Below are 25,306 nucleotides of genomic sequence, written 5' to 3' on the forward strand. Positions count from 1 at the left end.
ACGCTTTATACCTGGATGACCAATATAGAATTGCTTCAGCACCCTCGATCGTAGGGATTCCGGTACCACCACTCTATCTCCAAACATCAAGCATTCATTTACAACACATAAGTCTCGACGATGGTGAAGCTGCTTCATGTCACCGTCAAGGTTAGTTGATGGCTAGCCATTGGTGACGTAGTCCATCGTTTTCCTAGTGATGGAGGCGTTTCTGGAAGCAGTTCGTATCTCAGATTCTGAGACTGGCAAAGAACGAACAGCACTTGTCAGGTAGCAATGCGCGTGGTCTTCCGTCGAAAGAGAAGCAACAACCGCATTTTCATCGGTCGTAGGGTGTTCGCTGATGAGTCGTGACAATGCGTCTGCCTGACCAAAATGTTGGGTGCGTCGATACTGGATGTCAAAATCATAACCCAAAAGGATCAAGGCCCATCGCTGGAGACGGTTTGCAGAGCGGGCCAGAACACCAGACTTCGAACCAAATATCGCAAGGAGGGGCTTGTGATCAGTTAGGAGTGTAAATCTCCGACCGTAAAGCAATTTGTGAAAGCGAAGCACTGCAAAGACTAGGGTGAGAGACTCCCTCTCTATTTGGCTGTATTTTCTCTCTGCTTGGTTTAATGTGCACGATGCATGCATAATGGCTTTCTCTGTCGCGTCGGGGAACTAGTGTGAAATGACAGCACCGAGCCCAAAGGCTGTAGCGTCTGCGACCACGATGATTGGCAAGGACGGATCGTATTGTGTTAATAGTAGTCCCGAGCTAATAATTGTCTTCAGCTTACAAAAGGCGAATTCACGCACTTTTGTCCAGTTCCAGCTGGTATCCTTATTCAGAAGATAATTCAGTGGGGCGCGTATGTCATGCATCGATGGGACGAAAGCTGAGTAATAACTAACTAATCCCAGAAAAGATCGGAGAGCAGAGATATTGGTAGGAATGGGCATGGTTTTTATAGCTCGGATGTTCTCGGTTTCTGGTCTGCGACCTGCAGCATCGAAGTTGAAACCCAAATACTTCACGGGCTTCAAGTAAAACTGGCATTTTTCGGGCGTAGCCGGAATCCGTTGTCTCTGACGCGTTGCAGCACGGCTGTTGTGCGTTCTCGTCGCTGTTCTGACGTTGTGGCAACAATGAGGATGTCATCCAGATAAGTTGCGACCCCGGGATACCCGATAGAATGGTATTCATTAGTTGCTTGAGCATAGATGGGGCGGTCTTAACCCCAAACGGTAGTCGATTATGCTGGAACAAGCCACGATGTGTGTTAATAGTGAGTAGCTTTCTCGTTTCTTCAGTCATTTCCACTTAAAAATAGGCATCAGCAAGATCCAACTTCGCAAAGATCTTTCCACCGTTCAGCATAGTGAACAAATCTGCTGGGACTGGCAGTAGGTGGTGATGCTATTCTAGGGCTGCGTTGAGACCTGTGGAAAAATCTGCACATATTCGAATTGTACCATTAGCCTTCCTGATAACAACAATGGGTGTTGCCCAAGCGGAATAAGAAACAGGAGTAATAACTCCTTGACGTTAAAGGTGATTAAGTTCTTCATCAACTTTCGATATTGCAGCGTATGGTGCTGGTCTCTTCGGATGAAAAACAGGTTTAGACTCAGGTTTCAATCGAAGTGTTGCTTTCATGGCTGAGCACCGACCCAAAACAGGCCGTAAAATGGTTGAAATCTCCGTCATTAGTTCCCTTGAATATGCTTCCGGGTCATGGGGTCGCTTTACTAGATGAAATACGGTGCTTAACGGGATGTCAGCTAAATGCAGCTGGTCAAACCAACATAAGCCAAGTAAATTAGGATCAACTGGTGCTATGTAACATACTCCAGTGAACGTCGAATCACGAAAAGACACTTTACAATGTTGTTGACCGAACAAACGTAAGTAATTACCGCATGCCTTACGAGGTTTTTGTGTTGTTGTCACCACACGTGGTCTGCCCATTTTGATCCAATATTTTTGTGAGAGAATCGTCACGTCTAATGCCGTGTCTATTTGCAATTCAAATGGATGTCCATTAATATTAGTGGTAATAAATTTTCTCTCACCTGGGATTGAGTTCGGACAGGTTGCTACAAGACCCAACAAATTTGTGCTAGTAAACAGATTCAATTTACTATCAGTTTAAGTGTGATTTGACACACAGAATATGGTTTTTCTGTTGTTTTTTTATTGTTTCTTGTAGTTCCGCGGACGTATACTCAGAATAGAAGAGTTGTGTTGACTGAAGTATCTATGTAACCTCATGATAATATACACCCACGCTAAGTTTTATTACTAGTGTAAAACTAAGCGAAACGATTTTCGCTTCAGTCAATAGTGAGACAGATGTCACACTTGATTGGTCATAATAGCATACGTTATACGAATGAGTTGTTACTGGATCGATCCAATCCTCTGAAACCATTTCACATGATAACCCCAGCAAAAAAATGTGCCGAGTGAGCTTAAAAGAACAAGGTACTGTTCTGTCTGACACTATATCTCAGATGAAGTTATGTAGTGGAGGAGGTCAAAAATGTTTGTAGTTCGTAAAGGATCTCTGTGAATTATCGAAAAGCCCTCCATCAACCATAATATTCACTGGTTTCACTCCAAGCAATCTTGGTTTATTGACGCTACACAAAAGACACAACATTGAAGAAAGCGTTTATTTGTGGTGACTACTGAAGATGCAACAGGTATTTGGAGTTTGACAGCGCTGTAACCAGTAACACCCTCTAGTATAATTTGTACCTACATAGTGAAATCAAAAGTCAGAGGTGAGGAGGTTCGAGGATATATTTGACAGGTTATCAATGTATTGAGGATGGACTGATCGCAACAGGCTAACGATTGCAGGGGATGTTGAGCACGGCGTTCCCATTCGTGATCTAGAGCGAATGCACGACCGAGCGCCTTCAGCTAGGTGAGTCTATTAAAACTAATGTGGTCAGCATCCAATGTCGAAATCGTACAGAACTATTGATTTTGGGGATTTATTTACCACCTCACTATTTTTCTTGGTGATCTCAGCAAAAAGTGGATAAGTCGACAGGATAGAATCGCGAGGCTAAGCAGTGACCTATAGTTTGTCAGTCTTGGCACTATTTCTGCCCTTTTGCGGTAGCTTAAACGATGCCTCATGATTGACATTTTCTGATTTCTCGGAAGTCCAGTCAGCTCATGGTGCATCGTACTCAGTAACATGATTAGACATGACATTTTTTTGAAAGACAGCAAATTCGTGAAGACTTAGGATATTTGTGTTATGAGCTCAATAACATGCGAATTTACCAACTAAGCTGTTTTCCTTCTTCTCTCCGGAGCTATATAAATGACTTATCAACATTCCCAAATATTCCAATAATCAGACCTTGAAGTTACAATGATTACCTGTATTGTGTAGTGCATGAGGAAAGTTGTTAGCAAATGTCATCACGTTTTTCATGGTAGAATGCTGTGTACACTGAATTCTCCGGTCAATAAATGCAGTCACTATTGTACTAGTTGTCAGCCTGACAAAAATGAAGATTTTTGAGAAAGCTGTCTTAACGTAACAGGATAATATTCGAAATGGAGTCGTTGACATGAACTTCCCCAAAGTGCACCAGCGCCTAATCGTCACATCCATAATCTTTATGCCACAAAAAGTGATTTTACCCTCTTATAAGTCCGAAAAGTCCATTGGAGAATGTGTCCTTTCGCGAAGGAAACGATGGTTATTCTTCAGTTGGAAATAGTTTGGTTATTCGGATAGCGACAGTAGCATACCTGATTGTCATGGATACAGCTGAGTATGTTAATTGAGTCCTCAAACAATCGACGCTTCTGTATTAAAGAGTATAGTGAGACAAACGTTATTCAAAAGTCATCAATAGAACGAATAATGTGACGATATGCAGAGGGACGTACTGCACTCTTCATATCACATCAGTTTCAGTTTGTAAAGAACAGGAGGCTTGATGGCCTGTGTTAGTCCTGACAATGATGGTCTCTCAGTTAATCCAACTTTGTTTTGAAATAGTCAACGAATGGAGCCTCTACTACCCGTTGATGATTCGATATGAAAGTCTTTAGCCAGATGGCTAGTAATTTGTTCTGGGCTTGTGAGCATTTTTGAAGTGTCCTCGTAAGTTTTCTGTTTTGGAAGACATGAAATATGAAGGCATATCAGGTGCGAATTTATCACTAAGCAACTTGAAAACTGTGATCAAGTCGCCTCTGATTCTCCTACATAACAACGGAAATAGGTTTAGCTTGGTCCTTCTAGCAACATAGGGGAGCTTCGCTATTCCGGGAATCAGCTTAGTTGCTGTTCTCTGAACCCTTTCCAAAAGCTCACTGTCTTTTTTAAGCTGGGGTTAGCCACTTGTATGCAGTACTCAAGTTTAGGACTATTGCACGGCAGTGTGCAGTAGTCTTTAAGTCTTGACCAATGATGACTCATAAGTCATTGTGTGTCTCAACAATAGGTAGCTCAGTGTTATTCATCTTATATGTGTCTGTACCTTGATGGCCAATATGCATCACATTACACTCGAAAGTATTTATCGGCAATTGCCAGGTTTAGGACCATTCAGATAAAATCTCCAGGTCGTTTTGGAGTTCTAAGCTATCACCCTTACTTTCTATCGCTCCCCATATCTTGACATTGTCAGCATATAGCAAGACCGATGATGATAGTACACGAGGGAGGTTACTTACCTAGAAGAGGGATAAAAATGGTCCCCAAACTGTACACTGAGGGACTCCACTAAGCTCTGTTTCCGAACTAGACAACTTGGAGTTCTCACGTACTCTTTGTTGGCGCCCAACTAGGATGTCTTTTATCCACATCAATAGATTTCTTCCAATCCCGACATTCCTTAGCTTGTATAACAGCCGGTTATGCGGAACTTTGTCGAAAGCTTTGCTGAAGTCGATGTAGGCTACATCTACAGGTAACTTTTAGCCCTTAGGAGCGCACCAGCTTTCACGAGCGACTAATAAGTTAGTGAGACAAGAGTAACCTATTCTAAAACCATGCTGCTTCTCCGAAAGGATCCGGTTTTCATTGAGGTACTTAAACAGCTCCTTCCGAATAATCTTTTCTAAGATTTAAACAACCACACTAGTTAGGCTAATGTGTCGGTAGTTCTTAGGTTTATGTTGCGTACCTGTTTTGAAGACAGGACTTACAATGGCGTGCTTCCAGCCTTTTGTTAAACGACATTGGGTTATGGACAGATTAAAACATATACTTAAAGGGTTCGCAACAAAGTTAGTTAATTCCTTTAGTAACCTAGGATGCAGCTCATCGGGTCCAGTGGATTTGCATATGTCAAGCTTATTTAGCAGACCAAAGACATCGAGTTCATTAAAAGCCATGCTGTTCGGTGTTTGTGTGGGGGATTTTCTTGGACTGGTGGGAAGGGTGTTTCCACGGTATATACATTGCTAAACTATTTTGAGAATACTTGATCTTTACTAAAGTCGTCCTCCACTAATGATGAGGTAGTTCTGTCTACCTATAGTGAAGGAAAATTTCTTCTTCCTTTTGTCCTTTGGTTTATATAAGAATACAAGCGTTTAGGACATTCCATGGATTCCTTAACAATTTTATCTTCGTTCAACTTTCCAGACTTACGGAGGGTCGAGAAACAGGTATTCCGAATTTTTTGATATTGAGATTTTGTCTCATCAGTCCCCAGTAAATTAAATCTATCCCACATTTTCCTTTTCGTACGGAGAAGGATGCGAACCTCCCTACTGAACCGTGGTGGAGAGTTTCTTTGAATGACTTCAGGAATATGCTTATGATTGCAATTTAGCCCATGAATAATTGATGAAGTGATCATACACTTCAGAATAAATTGCACCATCAACTGGCTATCATACGTTATAAATACACTCGAATGGCACGGGGGATTGTATCGAATTAACCTTGGAATAGTGCCTACTTCATCAATCTGATAAGCGTGACTCTACTTTATCATGAGAAACACTAAACGACAAATTGTTCGTACAATCCTATGAATCCAGTATTTGATAAACCTCGTTGCTCTATTTCGTTGCTCCTTCTTTTATTCCGTTCAAAACCAATTGAACCATTTGTGCCTTTTCAGGGTTACGTTAGGTCATTCGGAAGCGGTGTCATTGAAATGAAAAATGGCAACTATTAACCTAACTTCCACTGACCAAATAATGATTGAAGATGTAATACACTTTAAAAACAGCCATACTGGAAATATTTTGTAAATTCAACTTATTTTCGAATGGAACATCAGTACCGATCATTCGGTGTCGAGTCAACTAGCTTCCTGGAAGACCTAAACGACCCGGGATCTTGCTCATATACAGTCCACCAAAACGTCCAGAACAATTCAAACTTCGCTACTAATTTTCAGCAACAAGCACCAGGATATTATGGTTACGAGTCTAGATTTAACATTCCACAACAGCAGCAGATTCGTTATGACCCCAAATTGTATACAAGTGCTCCTTTAGGCTTTTCGAATCCCGAAAATCAATATGATTGCAGTAACAATCGACAACGATCAGTTACTCCAAGATGTGGTTCCCCATATGACCGTCCGGAGTACATATGGGACCAAAATTCACCTTACACCTCGTCGAATTACAGTCTACGACCAGGTGATGCACGTTTTTCACTACCCCATTCACGAACTTCTGAAGTACATCCTCAAACTGTGAGTCAGTTTGCCTGTCGTGTTTCCGCTATCCAAACACTTACATCCAACTCACCAAGTTGTGCGGGGAGTTACCTAAACGGAAGTAAAGACTCAGGTGTTCTTCAAACTGTTCAGACTCAATCTAGTATTCAACCTCATTGTTTACAGAATGATCCAACTGGGTCATATGTAAACACTATGGACTGTAAATCTCAGAAAGTCAGTCTATACAAGGAGGAATCGACTCGGATTTGTGATCGTTTGTCTCAACTGTATCGTTTGTCATCCACTTCCCCAACTGTTCAACAAGAAATAAACTTTTTACAGGGGCAGTTGAGAACTTTGGAATCATCCGTCCCAACATCTGAAAAGCAGTCTGTCCAAACGTTCTATCCTGCTCAGAACTGTAGTGATAAAACACTTCAGAGCGTACCTCTCTCTGTTTCTCAATCAGCCCCCAAACCATCCTCACCATTATCATATGCAATCCATCGTTACCCCGTAGATATACAACCAATTGGAACTAACTGTAGTGCTTCTAACCCGCGAGTAGTTTGCTGTAAGAGTGATACATTAAAAAGTTCACAGGAAATTACTAGCACAAACGATTGCACAACATCCATTTCGTCCAGCTGTATTTCTGTTGCGAATACTTCGTACCCATATGCTGCCACACCCCGCTTACAGGAAGGTTCTTCGGTTGTGAGCGGCCATCTGTCTGTCAGTACAGTTACTAGTTACCCAACTGTTCATTCCACCTCAAATTATCAAAATACCATGTCAAGCACTATTTCAAATTGTTTCGTAGATAGAAATATATCTCCTGGATCCAGTTTGTTAACTGTATGTTCTCAGTCAGGTAATGTGTGTGGCCCCTCACTGATCATATCCCCAAGTAATAATATAAACCCTTGCATCACCTCTTCATGTTTATCAAGTTTTTGCCAGTCGGCTGGTGTATCTAATGGATTTTTGGAAAATTCTATTAGCCAACAGAGCCGGGAATCACTTGCGTCCGCATGCGCCACATTACCTCAGAATAACTCAACCCTTCAAAATTCGTTAGTTGTTTCTAGAAATCAGCAGGTTATCAATGATCCGAAATCAAATTCAAGAAGAATTCCTGAGTCGTTAAGTTGTACTTCTGTAAACACTGAAGTGGACTACAGCAAAATGGATATATGCACTAGTCAAAGTAATCTCATAGGATCACTTAACTCCTGTCCATTTACACTCAATTCAGACACAGTTCAGCAATCGATACATGGATCTACAATACACTATCGCCAAGCTGAGAATTCTTCCGATGTTTCTTATAATCCTCTGTGTAAAAATATGTCAGAATCTCCTTGTGGGAGTGCTTCATCTATCACTTCTGGAAATTTTTCTCAGGTATATCATAATTATGGACAGTACGTTCCACTCACACAAGAAAGTCGGCTAAACATGAATACTGGAAGCTATTGGAACCCACATTACCAGGTAAATGCGATTTTGCTTGTTTTGAGTAAGGGTTAGATTCACGGTCGTTTCCTTTACACATAGGGTAAACTTATGCATGCTTTACACTCAGAGACTAAAGAAGCTTCATTTTAAAACATTCTAGGATTGAGTTTTTCAGCTTTTTAAGTTTCGCCATGGTAAATAAAACTAAAAATGTTTCAGAGTTGGACGCTAAACGCTAGTCAGAGATGCTATATCGGTTGGTGAGGTTGTGAGTCTTTATCAGCTGATGTGGTTGAGACACGTATTAATTATGTCCAACCACTGTCTACCTCAACTAGTGTCGACGACTGGTGTAGAAGTAGGCTGAAAGTTACGTGTGACCAAATCAAAGCGCGGCTGATCTATGAGATCTTTGATTATTAAACTGAGTTATATTGGTAGACAGATAACCTGTTTGGAGTCCGTGAGGTTATCACAATAAATGATTGGAGATTTCATGTGACATACCTCAAAACTGATCACAATGGATATGTGATTCCCCGTATCTTGGGCCTTACTAATCATTCGATTTTACATTTTAATCTCCCCAGATTGTATGCTTAATATCTAGTCTTTCTCATCATTGTTTATACTATTATTATTTGGACTTCACTATTCACACTGCTAATTTAACTAGGTATCGGGTACAGAAAGTCATAGAAATTTCGGACCGCACCGTAGATGTATTCATTCGTTGCAGTCATATTTCTGCTTTTTAAAGCTTTGTAGCTCGGTTCTACATCATAATTGCAATCTAAGATTGGAGACGAAGCTATATAATCAGAAATTGGTCGTTTGGCTGTAGATGCATTCACAGTTTATCTTACTCCTGATCTTGCTTTTACGATTCATACTTTTCATTTCTGGATTTTGTTCTGTTCCGTCTGTCAGTCAGCTACAACGTAAGACCAGGCACACATATGCATCGGTCCAAGTTGCCATACCTTGTTAGCACAACAAGATGAACACCGGATTCATAGTAGTCAATTTATTGGTGGTAATATATAAAAGATAGGTTGTATATAAGGATGTAGTATAGGAAGGAAGAAAGTTATGAAGCAATTTTAATCTCAAGGTTTAAGGGAAGATAAAGAGTGTATGCACCTACGTCATTGTGATCGATTCTCAGCCATGTCACCTAGAGTCTCCAACCATTGGTTACGATAGTCACGCGGACCCCAACCAAGTAGTCTGCATCTACCAACATGGCTCAGACTAGAAGTTAGTGACTTTGCGGACTGATGGCACGTCTTGGTTTGGCCGCCCCTAACTTTCTTCCAACCATCCCCAATACTAGTCAGCATAGCGCGTCGTGGTAATCGGTGTTCAGGCATATGTAACGCGTGGCCCAACCATCTCAGTCGATGAAGATTCATGACCTCATCAACTGATTTACCATCATTCCCTAATACCCTGTGTCTAACCTCACTATTACTTACCCGGTGATCCCAGCAGATGCTGACAATATTTCTAAGACATCTGTGGTCAATTGCTAGTAGCTTACAAGTGTATTCTACCCTTAATGACCACGTTTCGCAGCCGTAAAGTAGAACAGAGCGAACTGCTCTGTCTAGTAATAGAGTTTGCTGACTACATGTAACATGTTATTACACTAGTAATTGGTATATGTGCTACTATCAAGTTTAGAGATTTCGGAATAATTAGCCTTCAATATTCGTCTAAATTAGCCGTTTTAGACAGTTATCTTTGATTGGTATGTGACTGAATTTTTTCCAATGATTTTACAGTTTTTAAGAATATACATTCGCCAAATCACAATAACTACTTCTCCTACTCTGGAACCTGCCGTGACAAAACCACTAATGGGGTATGGCAACTTGAACTAATGTACTCATGTGTGAGACTCTACGTTACGTTTGACTGACTGAGTTACTTCTCATTGTTCTTAAGTCGATCAATGTTATTTACACATTGTTTAATACTAACTTTAGAGAATGAGAGTCCTCAATGTGATTGGCATAGAAAGTTGATGAGTATACACACAAGTCTGATCTCAGTACTGTGATGAAACTGAAAAAGAGATTTTGAGCTTCTGTAATAAAAGTGAACGTAATTGGTGGTAATCATTGTAGCCTTGAGACGCTTCATACTTGTTAAACGTGATTCGAATAAATCATTCATTTATAACTCTAGTGGCAAATAGCTATTCTATATTTTCTATGAATAGATTCATATTTTTTGGCGTAAAATAATTGTATTCCATTTAACTCCTTTATTTTAACTCTTGAAAATCTATAAATATTATTCAGGGAACTTCGGGCGAATTAATTGGACAGCATTTACAGCCTATAGCACCAGCACCTGTACATTCTATCGTAGGGCCCGGAACTCAATGTATTGAAATGAATAAATTCAGTAGTATGGGCTGCAGTGATATCTCTTACGCTTCTATTCTACCGAAGACTACATCTACTGAATCACAACCAGTGAAAAAGACTAGAGGACGTAAGCCTCGAAATCACGATAATGATACAGATAAACATCCGCGAAAGCCAAAAAAGTATCGAGAAGTTGGGACTCCGACAAGTGAAGCTCAATCTGACAACACTCCTGACAAACCTGTTTTTATAGCTCCACTAACAAAGCGTCCGCGTGGTCGTGCACCGAAAAAACCTAGGACAGATGTTGAAAGTGTTGACAACTTCGTTTCAAATCCTTATGCAGTTGAAAGTATTGATGAAAATATTGACACCAAGGGTGACGAGTCTCTTTTAGAATCCAGAAAGCGTCGGGCTTCTATTCGTCCTGTTGAGGTTCGAAAAAAACGAAAGTACAGAAAGTCACTTAAATCCACGTCTGTGTTAGCGGATGATTCTTTGAATATTTCACAATCTTCAGAAACAACCCCTAATGACGCTTCACAGTTATCTGAAACAATAACAAAACAAGTTAAAGTTGTACGAGCTCGACCTCGCCCAAAGAAAAGAAGGTGCGTTTATTCATTCTCACAATTTGCAACATATTTTTGGGTTTCATTTAATGTACATTTCTTAAATTACTTTACTATTGTACAAAGTACGAAACATAAAATTAAGTCTGATTTTTCTTGAATGTTTTGCGTTAATCATGCTAGTTGGGAGAAAAGTTACTGTTCGGGTCTTCCACTGGTATAACATGTAACTAATTGAGACAAGTATAAATTTGTACTAGGTACTGTCTGTACGTTTGTAAATTCACGCATTTGGTTTTGTTTTTAACGTATCTCGTAATCAATTTCTCAAAGTACCAAAGACTGCGTCACGTTATAATCCCTTCCTCCCCAAATCTAACTACGTGTTTTTGAATTTTATCCATAATGTCGCCTTGCATTTCAAATCGGCATTTAGAATATTGCTTGTTATTTTTTCACCGACACCTCATTTGATTTTGATGATGATACTTGTTTACTTTGTGATTACTCAATTTCATTAGCCCATATGCTATACATCAAAATCCATCGTTAGACGAGTTCTTATTCAACGAATCACCCTTCTTATTTTTGGTAGTCTTTCATACAAATTAATCATTTTGAATGAAATACAAACCAGTTGTTGTACAGCTTACATATTTTTCTTGTCTAGTCTCATCAAAACTCACCAAGTTTTGTTGCAGCCAGAGTACTAGATCTTCATTTTTAATAACCTAATTTACTAAGCTCTCATATCCCTTTACAATGTCCGATTATGACAGGGAGATTGACCAAACAATAATGAAAATAATCAATTTTATTCAGTTTTCCATTAACAATCAAATGAAAAATAAAACCGCTTGTCATTTGTAAAACTCACTGAAGCATTGGTGAGGATTTTAATTTTATTTCTAATAGCTGATCGTTTACAGAAGACTTTCCTTTTCATTCATTGCTTAAAATTTGTTTAATCCCCTACAAAATATTTTATAATTAGGTGATACTAGTTAGTAAATAATGCATACATTAGCATTATCACATATCGTTTACAGTGTTTACTGGTTAACATAAAAAGTAAACTTTGTTTTAGACCTTTACCTACGTTGATCAAAAGAAAAAGACGCTCAGCATTTTATGGAGATGACTCAGGATCCGAACCGGATGTATCAAGCCGCCTAGGAAGCCGTACTTCTGAAGTTCGAGTGGAATCCGAGGGTGCTAATAACTCAAGAAGTGTAAGTTCTTACATTGATTTCCGGTAATCTTTACCCAATTTTCAAAACCGTAAGCGGCGAACTAAGCGAATAATTAGGATATAAGAACAAATTTTCGGGTTGGCAAAATTTGTTTCCAATTATGAACTTGCCTACACAAAACTATTCGATTAAATTTCACGATTATTGGCAAGTTTTGTCATAGTTATAAAGAAATCAACAACTCCGATAGATTTTCCAAGTACTCTTTTTCACTTCTACAAGGGGTTTTAAAATGTCAAATATAGTATAATCAACACAGCTTCTTTTCTTGCTCATAGACAAAACATTATAGCTGTGATCAAACAATATATGTAGTTGAAGGTATCGAACTATCATTCTAATAAGATCACTAGTATTTCACAACACCCCTCGATTATGCTTTAGTTTCCGGAGAAAATGTGTGGTTTTTTATTATTAAACCGGTCTACGTTTAGGGATATGACTAGATCAGCTTTCAGCTTGTTTCTCCACTTTAACAAGAATAGTGTCAAATGGGTTCCAAACATTGACGCTGAAGAGGGTCAGATAAAGATGAAACAAAGTATATATCATCAGAATGATAGTTGTCGTTCGGTTTCTTTCGTCAGGTTTTTATCTTAAGGTCTTCTAATTTTCCTTCTGTATCCACGTTCTCTTTTAATAATATGGCTAACCTCGACTGTCTAACTTAACCTTAATGTCATTATATGGCTCTTAAAAGGGTTAATACGTTCCCAGTGCAAAATTTGTTGCGATGTTTTAATTATGAATAACAAATTATATCAGAAATGTTATTCGGTGAACGATATTATGTCACATTGTGAAGCATGAAATTAAAAACGAAACCGTCACTTCATTAAACACAGCATAGTATTCAGTTTCCACATTTCTATTATTATTACATCCTACTTAGTGTCAAATAATTATTAGATCTCTTTTACAAAGTTTGTACCACTTAGGTCAGCTCATTGGTGGAGCCGGTGGCTTAATGGTTAGATAATTTAACCTTTGGCCACCAAGTCTCAGGTTTGAACCTTTCTCCGTCTACTTCGGTTTCGGTAACCGGATGTAGTTCATGTCTAAGTACCTGGTATGAGTTTAAAAAGGTGCATTCATGTCCTAATTACTGTCTGAATTTTTTGGGCCAAGTTATGGTATTGTCAGAACTTCTGTTCTAATAAAAATGTCAGGTATCTCATTTTTAGCTTAAGTGCTTTTATAGATAAATTGTATTGATAAAATATAAATCTTTTTTACCTTAATATTTTATTGTTATAGAAACGTCGTTCCGAACGAAATACTGGCGATCGTAAAAGTTATACTGACGATTTACAGCTCAACCTTAGTGATGATGAGATCGATGGACAGGATGGTGAAGTGATTACGCTTAATGATTCTGCTGTAAGCAATTTGACGAAGAATAATATAATGTTAATTAACCATATTTTCCCTACTAAATCCTTAGTTGAACTTTAAACTCTCAGTTAAAGACTAACGTACTTATGTGCTATTTCAATATATGTCTAAATTACTAACTTCAGGTTTTCTGGGAATAGATGGTAGTTGTGCAGTAGCTGAAGGCCAGCTGAACTGCTCCTTAAAGTGTTCCGCCCATCGTTCTAAACGTCTGGGCTGAGAGTAGATAAGGGTTCTGTCTTTTTCCGAGATTGTCTCACTTACACTTGACTTCTTAATTCCGGTTTCTTTTGTTAGTCTGAAGAGTTGCCTGGTGTTGTCTACAGTCACTACCTTTTCCATCTCTTTTGGTTTCGTTGCCCACTACTGCTCACGATCTTTCCTTAGACTTTTAGTTAACCAAGATCTAATTTGTTTACGCTCTTCGTCGTATTCGGAGCCTGATGGGATGAGTTTACGCGAATCCATCAGTGAAATAGACTTGGAAGAAATCCATTGGATTTTTGGAACCCTATGGTTTAAATTACTAATAGATGTTACTGCTGTTTCCACAGCTGTTCTTATATCTTTCCAAGCAGCATCTGGGTCAGTCTCGTTCCCAGAACTGCCTAGATGTGAACTCAGTTGTTCCTGGAATTTACATTTGGCTTTCTCGTCCTCCAGTTCAATCCTAATGGGTCTTCTTAGTGTACTTTTCCTGCGTCCAGTGAGGCGCAGACAAATGCGTGCTCGTATTAAAGGGTGATCAGAGTCTAAACAAGTATTCCAATACGAGCGACAATCTTCTATTGAGCCTCTCCAACGATGACTGATGGCAATACGGTCTATCTGAGTCCATCGTTGGTTTGGTGCAGGTGGTCGCCATATTAGACAATGTCTATCCTTACGCTTAAAATTAGTGCTTGCTAAAAATAAACGATTGTCTGAGCATAGTTGCAACAGACGATCACCATTATCGGTTCGTTGAGCCGGAATACTAAAATACCCACCTAAATGTCTTTCTGTTTGATTTAAGCTGCCTAATTGGGCATTAAAGTCACCCGCTGCGAGTACTATGTCTAAGCGCTTAGCTCCGTACTTGTTGGGACCTTACCGCCGGAGACAGATATTCGTGGGATAAGGTGAGGTGTGCATTTTTAGGGTCGACCTTTTCTAATCCCACCCCTCCTTGTGGGAAGGCAGGATCGCTGTTATGCTGGTTGTCTGAAGGAAACACCTTACTGCTGTCACACCTCTGTACAGTCAGCAGTACGACTTCGCCCTCGGACCTTGGGTTTGCTGCTTTTAGTCTTACCGTTCTTCAACCGACCTACCTGGCATCGTAGGACCTTGAGGAACGACTGTTCCAGCCAGTATAGCTCGATTGGTTTATTACGACAAGCACGCCCGACCACCACGTCAAGGTAGCAGCAACGGTCGGGTTTTTTAAGGGAAACAAAAGTAACTAACTAAGTAACTAAATTAATTAAAATTAAGTTATGCAACATCTTTTATCAATGTACCGTAAACCGATAGAAGAAACGAATGTTAGGGGAAAAGTGCAGACGTGTAAATGATATCATGCTTTTATTGCTACTAGAAGTTCATGACGAGCGTAAGCATTTTTTGTTGAATTAAAATTTTGTAGGAAAACGAATGTATCTGGGTAGCAAATCGTGGTATAAGCTGTCGAATACTAACCAATTTTCTTTTATCTTCTCAATTCTTCCATTTAAGAAACTAGTCTATTTTCGCAGGTTTCTTTCTAGTAAGATTAATCCAACCTTAACATATTGATTACCAATGATACTGTAAAATGTGCCACAAGAATTTATGTGTTTGAATACTCATACATCATATCGGTACAGTCAGTAGGAATTACCAGTAAGAAGAGCGGAGGAATTGGAAATGTAACATATTAGACATTTCTAGAAACCTTGTTGTAATGAACTCATGTTTTAATTGTAGAAGCAGCATATTAAATACATATTTCCAAGCTTATAAAACTTTCAGCGCAACACTTATAAATGAGTTACTTTTCATTTGAGCGAACTTTAATATATAATCGCTCAAATAACGATGTGAAGTGCTACTTTTAAACTTTTATTTTATTAGTGTCTGTGTGTTACGAAACCGTGATAGAGATAAGAAAAACAGCATATTTTTGAGGTTTGTTATTATCGAAAAGTAGTTGTGCTATCAAATCAGCCTAACAGCTCCCTACTTATCGTAAGTAAATATTTCTGGTACTTGGTTCTTAGAATAATAAAAGCTAATAATTTTTTGTTGCACATAGTGACCTAAAATAAGGACTTGAAAGCTATAGAGCCATATTTATATTAAATGCGATATACTCACGATCACTATGTTTGATGTGTCAGAAGAATCATTGGTCTAGTTATTTGTATGACTTTTTTTTTGTACTCAATAATCCATAAACACTATGAAATTCAAAGTATCTTATTTAGTTTTCCCAGAATCCTTGATTGTATTTCATTTTCTTTTAGTTATTATACCGGTTTGTGTATTTTGTTGTTTAGGATTTTGCCGAAGATGTTGATAACAAGATTGTTGAGTCTGTACTTGGTCGACGAATTACTAAGAGATTGATCAAAAAAATTACTCAAACTGAGATAAGATCTACTGACGATGTTATTAGCAAAAGTAGTAAGGTTGACATGCAAAATTCAACAAATAATTCAGGGGAGAAGTCTCAAATCACAGTTACAGAAGAAGAGGAAGAAGAAGAAGTTGAAGAATTCTATTTGAAATATAAATCCTAGTAAGTTTTCTAGTGATTATCCTCTTAACATTCTCTACTCTCTTTGTTCTCATTTTATGGTGATATTGCGAAATTCCATTAGCAGTTCGTGCATTCACCTGTCTTTAATCATACTTCTTCAGAACACAATAATTGATGTAAATTAAACACAACCATATACATATTTACCGCTGTCCGGCCATTAAAGCATACATTTTATTGTGATGCTCAACTCTTATCAATGTTCATAGTTGAAATCACAAGTCCATCTGCGCTACCCCACATTGAAAACCTGGACAGCCGTTTCGTCCTGGTATGGAACTCCTCAGCAGTTCTCATCCACGATCTCGCGCTCGAACGCTCAATCTGTAGACCACTGAGCCGGCATTCAATAGTGTTAATATCTAGCTTCAATCAATCAAAAAAGTTACGCGACCATCTTCCATTGTCTTCGGTGTGTAACTGCCTCACACCCCACACAGTTGAATTACACTGTCATGGCTTCTTACTGGAACTCCAGGAGTTTCTTCTTGTAGCTAGTCACGAGTAAGCATATGATTGTTATTAGTTTGGGAGGTTTGTAGAGATTGTGGTATCTTCACAGGTAAGCGTTCGCGTGCGAGACCGAAGGTCTTGAGTTCGAGTTCCCGCGTTTGGGGTCGTGAATGCGCACTGCCGATGAGTCTAAAACTTGGGGGGGGGCACAGCCGTTCAGTGCTTCAAGATTCTGAATAGTGGTATAGCTTAGGTAGACTCGTAATTTCAACTGTGAAAATACTTTAATTTCCCAAAATCTTCCATCGTAATGGTTTCGCCATTTCACGCCGTCTAAACGTTTGTTTTGTTGGAATAATTGTACAAATAAAGACAGTATTCCTTAGGCTACAGTTTTGAAGTGAACCATAGCTGGAAGTCATCGACTGACTGTCTGATGAAGTATCACTATAAAAAGTCAACGATTGCAATAAACTCATGTTATCTGTTTGCAGTTTTTGCCAGTATCCTGAATAATTTCAAAGCTTAAAATAAATCACATAGGCATGTAATAATACCAACACCTATGCCATATTGTCTGAAGTGTAGAAAAGTCTATGAAAAAGAGAGCTGAAAATCCTATCGGTTTATTGCTTAATTGACCATCAGTTTTAGCATTATAAATTAGCCTAGGTCTGAGTTATCAATACATGGTACACATCCATCTCAGTCAGTCAGCTACAACGTAAGACCAGGCACACATATGCATCGGTCCAAGTTGCCATACCTTGTTAGCACAACAAGATGAACACCGGATTCATAGTAGTCAATTTATTGGTGGTAATATATAAAAGATAGGTTGTATATAAGGATGTAGTATAGGAAGGAAGAAAGTTATGAAGCAATTTTAATCTCAAGGTTTAAGGGAAGATAAAGAGTGTATGCACCTACGTCATTGTGATCGATTCTCAGCCATGTCACCTAGAGTCTCCAACCATTGGTTACGATAGTCACGCGGACCCCAACCAAGTAGTCTGCATCTACCAACATGGCTCAGACTAGAAGTTAGTGACTTTGCGGACTGATGGCACGTCTTGGTTTGGCCGCCCCTAACTTTCTTCCAACCATCCCCAATACTAGTCAGCATAGCGCGTCGTGGTAATCGGTGTTCAGGCATATGTAACGCGTGGCCCAACCATCTCAGTCGATGAAGATTCATGACCTCATCAACTGATTTACCATCATTCCCTAATACCCTGTGTCTAACCTCACTATTACTTACCCGGTGATCCCAGCAGATGCTGACAATATTTCTAAGACATCTGTGGTCAAATACTAGTAACTCGCGAGTATCTTCTACTCTTAATGGCCATGTTTCACAGACGTAAAATAGAACAGAGCGAACTGCTGCGCAGTATACTCGTCCCTTAATTGACAGACGGATATCTCGTCTTCGCCATAGGTGACGTAAGTTGGCAAAAGCCAAACGAGCTTTTTGAATCCATGCTGAGATTTCGTCAGGCACCAACCCACTAGGGCTGATCAGACTTCCAAGATAAGTCAAGTTGTCTACGCGTTCGACTACTTCGCTCTCTATCCTTAGTTCAGGTGTTGACGCAGGCCAGTCCTGGAGTAACATTTTACATTTAGATGGGGAGAAACGCATCCCAAACATCCTGGCATTATTACTCAGTTCTAACAGAAGTCTCTGCATTTTGTCAGCGTCTTCACCAAACAGGACTATGTCATCTGCGTATTCTAAGATTACATAATACACATCCATCTATTGTGTAATCTTTCGGTTTCTCAACTATTAACACATTATATACTCCTTTCTCTTTCATAAAAAGGTTCTGTTCTTCAGTAAAGTATGTATTTGGTGTCATTTTTAAAAAAATATTTTTGTAGTTCATACCTTCATTGTGAGTGGCGTGCTTTAGATGAAATCACTGATCCTCGTATCCTTCCGAAAATAAGGCGATTTGAGATGAAACAGGCCAATTCGATACGCACGGAAGTAAGTTTTTATTTAACTAATTCAATGGCTAGAGACTTTTATTTTTACAACTGAGCGTAATACTTACGTATTATTGACTGTCTAACTGTTCATTTAGTATGTGCACATGTTCTATATCACCAGCATCACTAAGACGCATACATAATGAAATCATTTCTGGTTTATGTAGCATTGGTTGTCAGAAGTGGGGTCTATATTATATAGTTCTCCCTATTTCAGACTCAATAAAGGGGCTTTACACATTAATTATTATACTTTTGCTAACAATCAAATGTTATCATCTATCACTCGAGACGGCAGTGTTATCCGGCGGAGTACCGAATTACTGCACCAGTCAGTTCAATCATAAAATCATTGACAAAAAACGTTACTTTAAATGCAACTTATGCATGTATTTCAGAAAAGACATAATAGGCTGAACAATGTAAAATCTCACATCTTAATTCATCCGTTTAAACAATTAACCGAAATAGAATAAGTATACAATGGACAAATATTAGGTTATTGTATTGTTAGTATATTTTGGGTAATAAGTTCTGGTATTTATGACCAACACTTTATAAGCTATTAGACCTTAATCTAAAATTTTATAGTGCTGCACATAACGCACGCCAATAGACACAACATACAACCGTTGATATCATTCTGCTCTAATCACTTTGTTTTTAACTCACTTGTTTCTCATCTGTCTGCCTGCATTTTTTTCTTACTTAAACCTTAGGAATTCACAGTTGGTAAATGCTGTGAAAACGTTATAAATAAAATTTTAGTTTACTTATTTTTTATCTTGGGTAATCACCGGATTACTAGACAAGTTATTAGGTAACTTATTCACACCACAAGTGGAATTTTTAAACTTACTTTCAGTGGGAAAATCATTTTGATGATATTGAAAATTGTTCTCGTGTTATAAAAGTAGTGTGGAAACTACTACATCGTTTTATGAATAGACTTATTGTTTCCTTGTTGAACTCTTAACCTTGGTAATTGTTTTGGACTTATTGGTTAAAATACTTCTTTAGATTGCAAATTCAAATTCTGTTCTACTTGTTTAGTTTTGGGCAACTGGATAATACCATTATTTTATACACGTAGTGTATCTCGAAGATGATAGCATAAAGCTCTTATTTGTAAAAAAAATAAACTTACTGGTTGTTCATTGTAGTGTTAGTGTGAATTATACTTCGACTTTAATGCTCATTAAGTCTTGAATAACTCTGATTCACATATTATTTTTCAAATTTACTTGCTTTTCAGTTGGTTTTACTTGTACTCTTAATTGATTATGTTTCTAACTTTTAGGATGATGATGTCGTCTTGTTTAACCCCGATTATGTGGAAGTTGAACGCGTACTAGATGTTAAAGTCTATAGTAATGGTCAACTAGTACCTACGGAGAAGTTAGAACGTGAGTCTGGTAGAGAAAACTTCAGTGGTGATCCAGCGGATTTGAAAAGGTATATTAGACGACACAAAGAGCGCAATAAAGTCCGTAATGTTCGTGAAACAAAATGTAAAATAAAAAGTGAAGCTCCATCTGAGGAGTCGACTATCATGTTAATGAATACTTCAGAATTGGTTTCAGAAAATCATTCAACAACACCACTTACTGAAGATTTTCTTGAAGCTGATAACAACCCAAATTGTCCTCCTCCTAGTAGTTCCAATGCAGGCGATACATCCTCACATATCTCTCAGACCACACTTGTTGAGTTAGATATAAAGTCTACAGACACTATTTGTCCTAGTCCTGCTGATGCAATGTCGTCTCATAATGAAGAGAAAGATAGGTTTGTTGATATCAGTGATGGAAATACATCGTCAGCAGCTAAGCAGTTTGAAATAGAAAGCGTTCAATTGGAAGCAGCTTTACTAACAAATAAAATTGGAAAAGATGATGATGTTGATGATAAGGATGATGACTATGGCACCTGTTCACCTGTTAATGTAACTTACTACCTAGTTAAATGGCGTTCGTTAGCTTATGAAGATGCCACGTGGGAATTATCTCAGGATGTTGACCCAACAAAGGTTAAAGAATTCTACAAACGTCGTTACCCACCAAGGAATCCTTTTATTCCTAGGGATAATAATTACAAGGTAATATTGTTTACTATCTTCTTATGTTTTGGTAATACATGTATATAAAATTATTTACTAATATTAGTCAAAAATGCTATACTACATAGTATAGATGAGTGTTTTTACGGTCTTAGATATTTTTTCTCATAATATATATCAGTCATTTCCAAAGTATTTTTTGTGGGTATATTATTCAATATATCTACTTTTACCCATACGTTTATAGACTAACTCTCTGCAGATAACAAAGGATGATTTTGTTACTCTACATAATTTTGATGTTTTATTTACCATAAATTATGTTTGTACAAATTTTCTGCCTCTTTTCCTTCATAATTTGTACTGAGGAAATTGCCAAAGCTTACTCATATTTGAGGTCGTTTCGTTCCTTTTTTTGAAAAGAAAAATCAAATTCATAGGTACACAAGGTTTTGCTCTGATCTTTTATTTTCATTAACACATGACTTTAAAGTGTATGTGTTTGCTGTTTGATTACTATTTTATGTTTAATTCTAATGCATCTGATTTCTAATGGTTAATATTTTCCTGTGAAATGTTTTATCTCATAGATTATTCGACCTGATCCTTCTACTTGGAAACCGATCGATTCTAACACAGTTTATAAAAACAATAATAAACTGCGTGATTATCAAGTTGAAGGGGTGAATTGGCTTACATTCTGTTGGTATCATCACCGTAATTGTATTCTTGCCGATGAGATGGGTTTAGGCAAAACAGTACAAAGTGTTACATTTCTTTTAGAAATATTTAAAGCTAATGTCGAAGGTCCATTTCTAATTATTGTTCCTTTATCTACTGTTGGTAATTGGCAACGAGAATTTGAAAATTGGTCAGATTTTAATGTGATTATTTATCATGGAAGTTCTGTTAGTCGAAGTATGATTCAAGAATATGAAATGTTCTATCGTAAGCGTACATCCGGTGCACCTAGACACGATATTTATAAATTTCATGTGATAGTTACAACTTTTGAAGTTCTTATGAATGACATTGAATTTTTCGGTCAAATTCATTGGGCAGCTGCTGTGATAGATGAGGCGCACCGACTAAAAAATAAAAAGTGTAAACTTGGTGAAGGCTTGAGATATTTAGATTTGGTAAGTTAAATATTTGTTTTTTCTTCATTTTGTTTGTTATTTGTGCAAATGGAATGCACTTGATATGCAACCTGTATAATAATAATAATTTGTTTTTACGGAAATCAGTGGAGATAAGAAACCGTTTTCGTGGACTAACACCATCGATTCGTTGTTGCACGACGAAATGCTCTCGAAATGCTCTCACATGGCCAGCGAATATATAGTCTCTGCCAGGGAAGTCCTACTCACTGCCTTCTCGTGGCGGGGGTGTTGTTTACGAAAGTGAGAGGACGAAAAGCGAATGTCCGGCGCTATAACCGGATTGGTGGACACGGAGGGTCCACCTAGATGAGTTGGAAAACCCTGATTCCAAACCAATGGTGCACATGGGCTCCAGTATCCTGATGGAACGAATGGCGGAAGAACCTGTCATTGGTCAACGGCAACCATGGTACTGCATCTCCTCACGATGCTCCACTGCCTTGTGGATCAGACTTTTAGGTCAAAGGCTCGGGGTGTGGTCCCCTAAGAAAACCACCTGCTTCGGTTTGGGCACCCGGGCAGTATCACAGCCCACACACAAATGAATGAAATGATGAACTCTACTGACGATTCTATTCCTGCTCATATTATAAGCAAGACAATTTACATTATTATTATTATTATTATTATTATTATTACTTACCATACCGCTTTTTCACCCCCTTTTATCCCCAATTTGTGTAACCTTACTCTTCAACTTATGCAGCAGCTCGCTCTTGGTGGAAAATCTGTCCTATCTAAACGATCTCCAGTCACTGTCTGGTTGAAAGTGAATGCTTCCACCGATAATGAATACTGAGGCAGTCTTTCTGAAACCACGTACGCCGTTCAAGCTGGCTTCCTTCAACGTTCGCACACTAATGCAGATCGGACAACAGATAGGGCTGGCTATGTCTTTGGAAGGTCTTAATGTTGATGTTTGTTGTCTATCCGAGACCCGTATTCAAGACTCTAGTGAAGTACTACAAATCCGCTCTCCATCTGTCGCCTCGAAAAGCTTGTTCCACGTGCGCTTATCCGGGGACCCTGTGGCATCTTCGTCTGGTCTTGCTGGCGTTGGTGTCGCACTAAGCGCTAGGGCTGAGGCAGCACTAATCGATTGGATCCCCATTAACAGTCGGTTATGTGCTGTTAGATTAGAAAGTTACATCAAAGTGAGAAGAAATCGGCGTGAGAAACGGTGTCTTTTCGTCATCTCCGCCTATGCCCCGACAGATTGCAGCCCGGATGCAATCAAGGATGAGTTTTACCATCAGTTAACAGTTCTTCTCCAGAAAGCGCGTTCGACAGATTTTGTAGTACTAGCCGGAGACTTGAATGCACAGGTCGGGCGTCTAGGCACAGAAGAGAGTCGTCTAGGTGGCCGATGGGGACTTGTTGGTCGCAGGACAGATAACGGGGACCGTTTGCTGCAACTGTGCACAGACCACAACCTGTTTCTGGCCAGCACTAACTTCCGGCACAGTCATCGCCGGTGTGCCACCTGGCGTCCTCCCTCTGCATCCCAAGCCTGGACTCAGATTGATCACATCGCGATCAGCTACCGCTGGCGTGGTTGTGTACAAGACTGCTGCTCCTTTTGGAGTACCTATCTGGAGTCTGATCATGCCCTGGTCTGCGCCAATCTCACCTTACTTTTCAGTGGCCGAAGGATTGACCACCACCAACGGATTGATATTAGTAAACTGGCTGCAACTTCTGTTGCAAGTATCGAGCGGAGCTAGCCTCTAGTCTAGCTACCACCCCACCGAAAAGTATATATGAGCATTGGTTGCATCTTCACGACGCCATGAAAATGGCGAGTAAAGCCGCTTGCGGCTTCGCGAAACGTCCCGCTTACAAGCACTGGGTTTCTTCTGGCTCCTTACAACTAATGGAAGCCCGTCGGTCTACTCCGGGTGACCGTGAGTTTGACCACAAACGAAGGCTGTTACGTAATGAAATTGGGCAAAGCTTGCGTAAGGACCGGGAAGCCTGGTGGTCGGAGCGTGCTAATGAGATGGAAGCAGCAGCTGCATCTGGTAACTGCCGGAAGCTCTTCCAACTCATCCGAGCCACTGGCAGCAAGAAGTCTGGTGTGAGTAAAACAATCTACGAGGATGATGGGATGCCAATCACTAACATCTCCCGACGTCTTGGACGATGGGCGGAATTTTTCGAAGGGCAGTTCAACTGGCCTGCTGCCCCGGCAACATCAACCAGCTTGTCCTGCCCCCCATGGCCGGTGACGACTGTTCCACCAAACGAGGCGGAAGTCCGCAAGGAACTCCAACTCTTGAAACGTTACAAATCACCTGGCCCAGATGACTTACCTCCGGCTCTTTTTAAAGATGGTGGTGACTTTCTGACTAAGGAATTGACTGTGTTGTTTGGAAAGGTTTGGGAGCAAGAAAGTGTTCCAACATCATGGAATGAGTCAATAGTCGTCCCAATCTTTAAAAAGGGTTCACGTTGTTCCTGCAATAACTATCGGGGGATAAGTCTACTTTCGATTGCGTCCAAACTATTGGCTTCTATCATTCTTCGTAGGTTGTTTAAAACCCGAGAACGATTGACTCGCGAGGAGCAGGCTGGTTTTCGTTCTGGTCGAGGATGCATTGATCACATCTTCACCCTCCGCCAAATGTTAGAACACCGTCATACTTATCGCAGGCCAACAATCGTAGTGTTTCTTGATATCAGGGCTGCCTTCGATTCGTTGGACAGGACTGTTCTCTGGGATTGTCTATTGAAGAAGGGTGTGCCTGAGAAGTTCATTAACATCTTAAAGGCCCTGTATACGAACACCTCAGGCAGAGTGAGGGCATACAACCACCTTTCTCCCTTGTTCCATTCGAGCAGTGGGGTTAGGCAGGGTTGCCCGATCTCACCGTTCCTCTTCAACTTTGCCATCGACGACATCCTGAAAACAGCTCTGGTGGATGTAAGTAATGGCGGTGTGGATCTGTTGCCTGGAGAACTTCTCGACCTCGAGTATGCGGATGATATTGTCTTACTGTGCGATAATGCCCAAGGCATGCAATCAGCACTTAATCAGTTGGCAATCAGTGTCCGCAGGTACGGCATGTGCTTTGCACCCTCCAAGTGCAAAGTACTCCTACAAGACTGGCAGGATTCTAATCCTGTACTCACCCTGGATGG

At 39.5% G+C, this 25,306-nt stretch overlaps 1 protein-coding gene across 1 annotated transcript in view; it reads left to right on the top strand.

The window, feature by feature from the left end:
* Positions 1-6,113: 6,113 nt before the first annotated feature.
* Smp_130470 (hypothetical protein) overlaps positions 6,114-25,306 on the top strand; it is a gene marked incomplete at its 3' end in the record, with an annotated part of 50,548 nt that continues 31,355 nt past the window's right edge. The window contains exons 1-9 of the mRNA XM_018790053.1: positions 6,114-8,148; positions 10,422-11,101; positions 12,150-12,294; positions 13,573-13,695; positions 16,230-16,471; positions 18,833-18,941; positions 20,244-20,349; positions 20,905-21,041; positions 21,593-22,141. Of these exons, the coding sequence (XP_018646391.1) occupies positions 6,250-8,148; positions 10,422-11,101; positions 12,150-12,294; positions 13,573-13,695; positions 16,230-16,471; positions 18,833-18,941; positions 20,244-20,349; positions 20,905-21,041; positions 21,593-22,141 (3,990 nt within the window). The 5' untranslated portion in view covers positions 6,114-6,249. The remainder of the gene's footprint in view (positions 8,149-10,421; positions 11,102-12,149; positions 12,295-13,572; positions 13,696-16,229; positions 16,472-18,832; positions 18,942-20,243; positions 20,350-20,904; positions 21,042-21,592; positions 22,142-25,306) is intronic.

Source organism: Schistosoma mansoni (assembly GCF_000237925.1).
Source record: "Schistosoma mansoni, WGS project CABG00000000 data, supercontig 0126, strain Puerto Rico, whole genome shotgun sequence".
Classification (NCBI taxonomy): domain Eukaryota; kingdom Metazoa; phylum Platyhelminthes; class Trematoda; order Strigeidida; family Schistosomatidae; genus Schistosoma; species Schistosoma mansoni.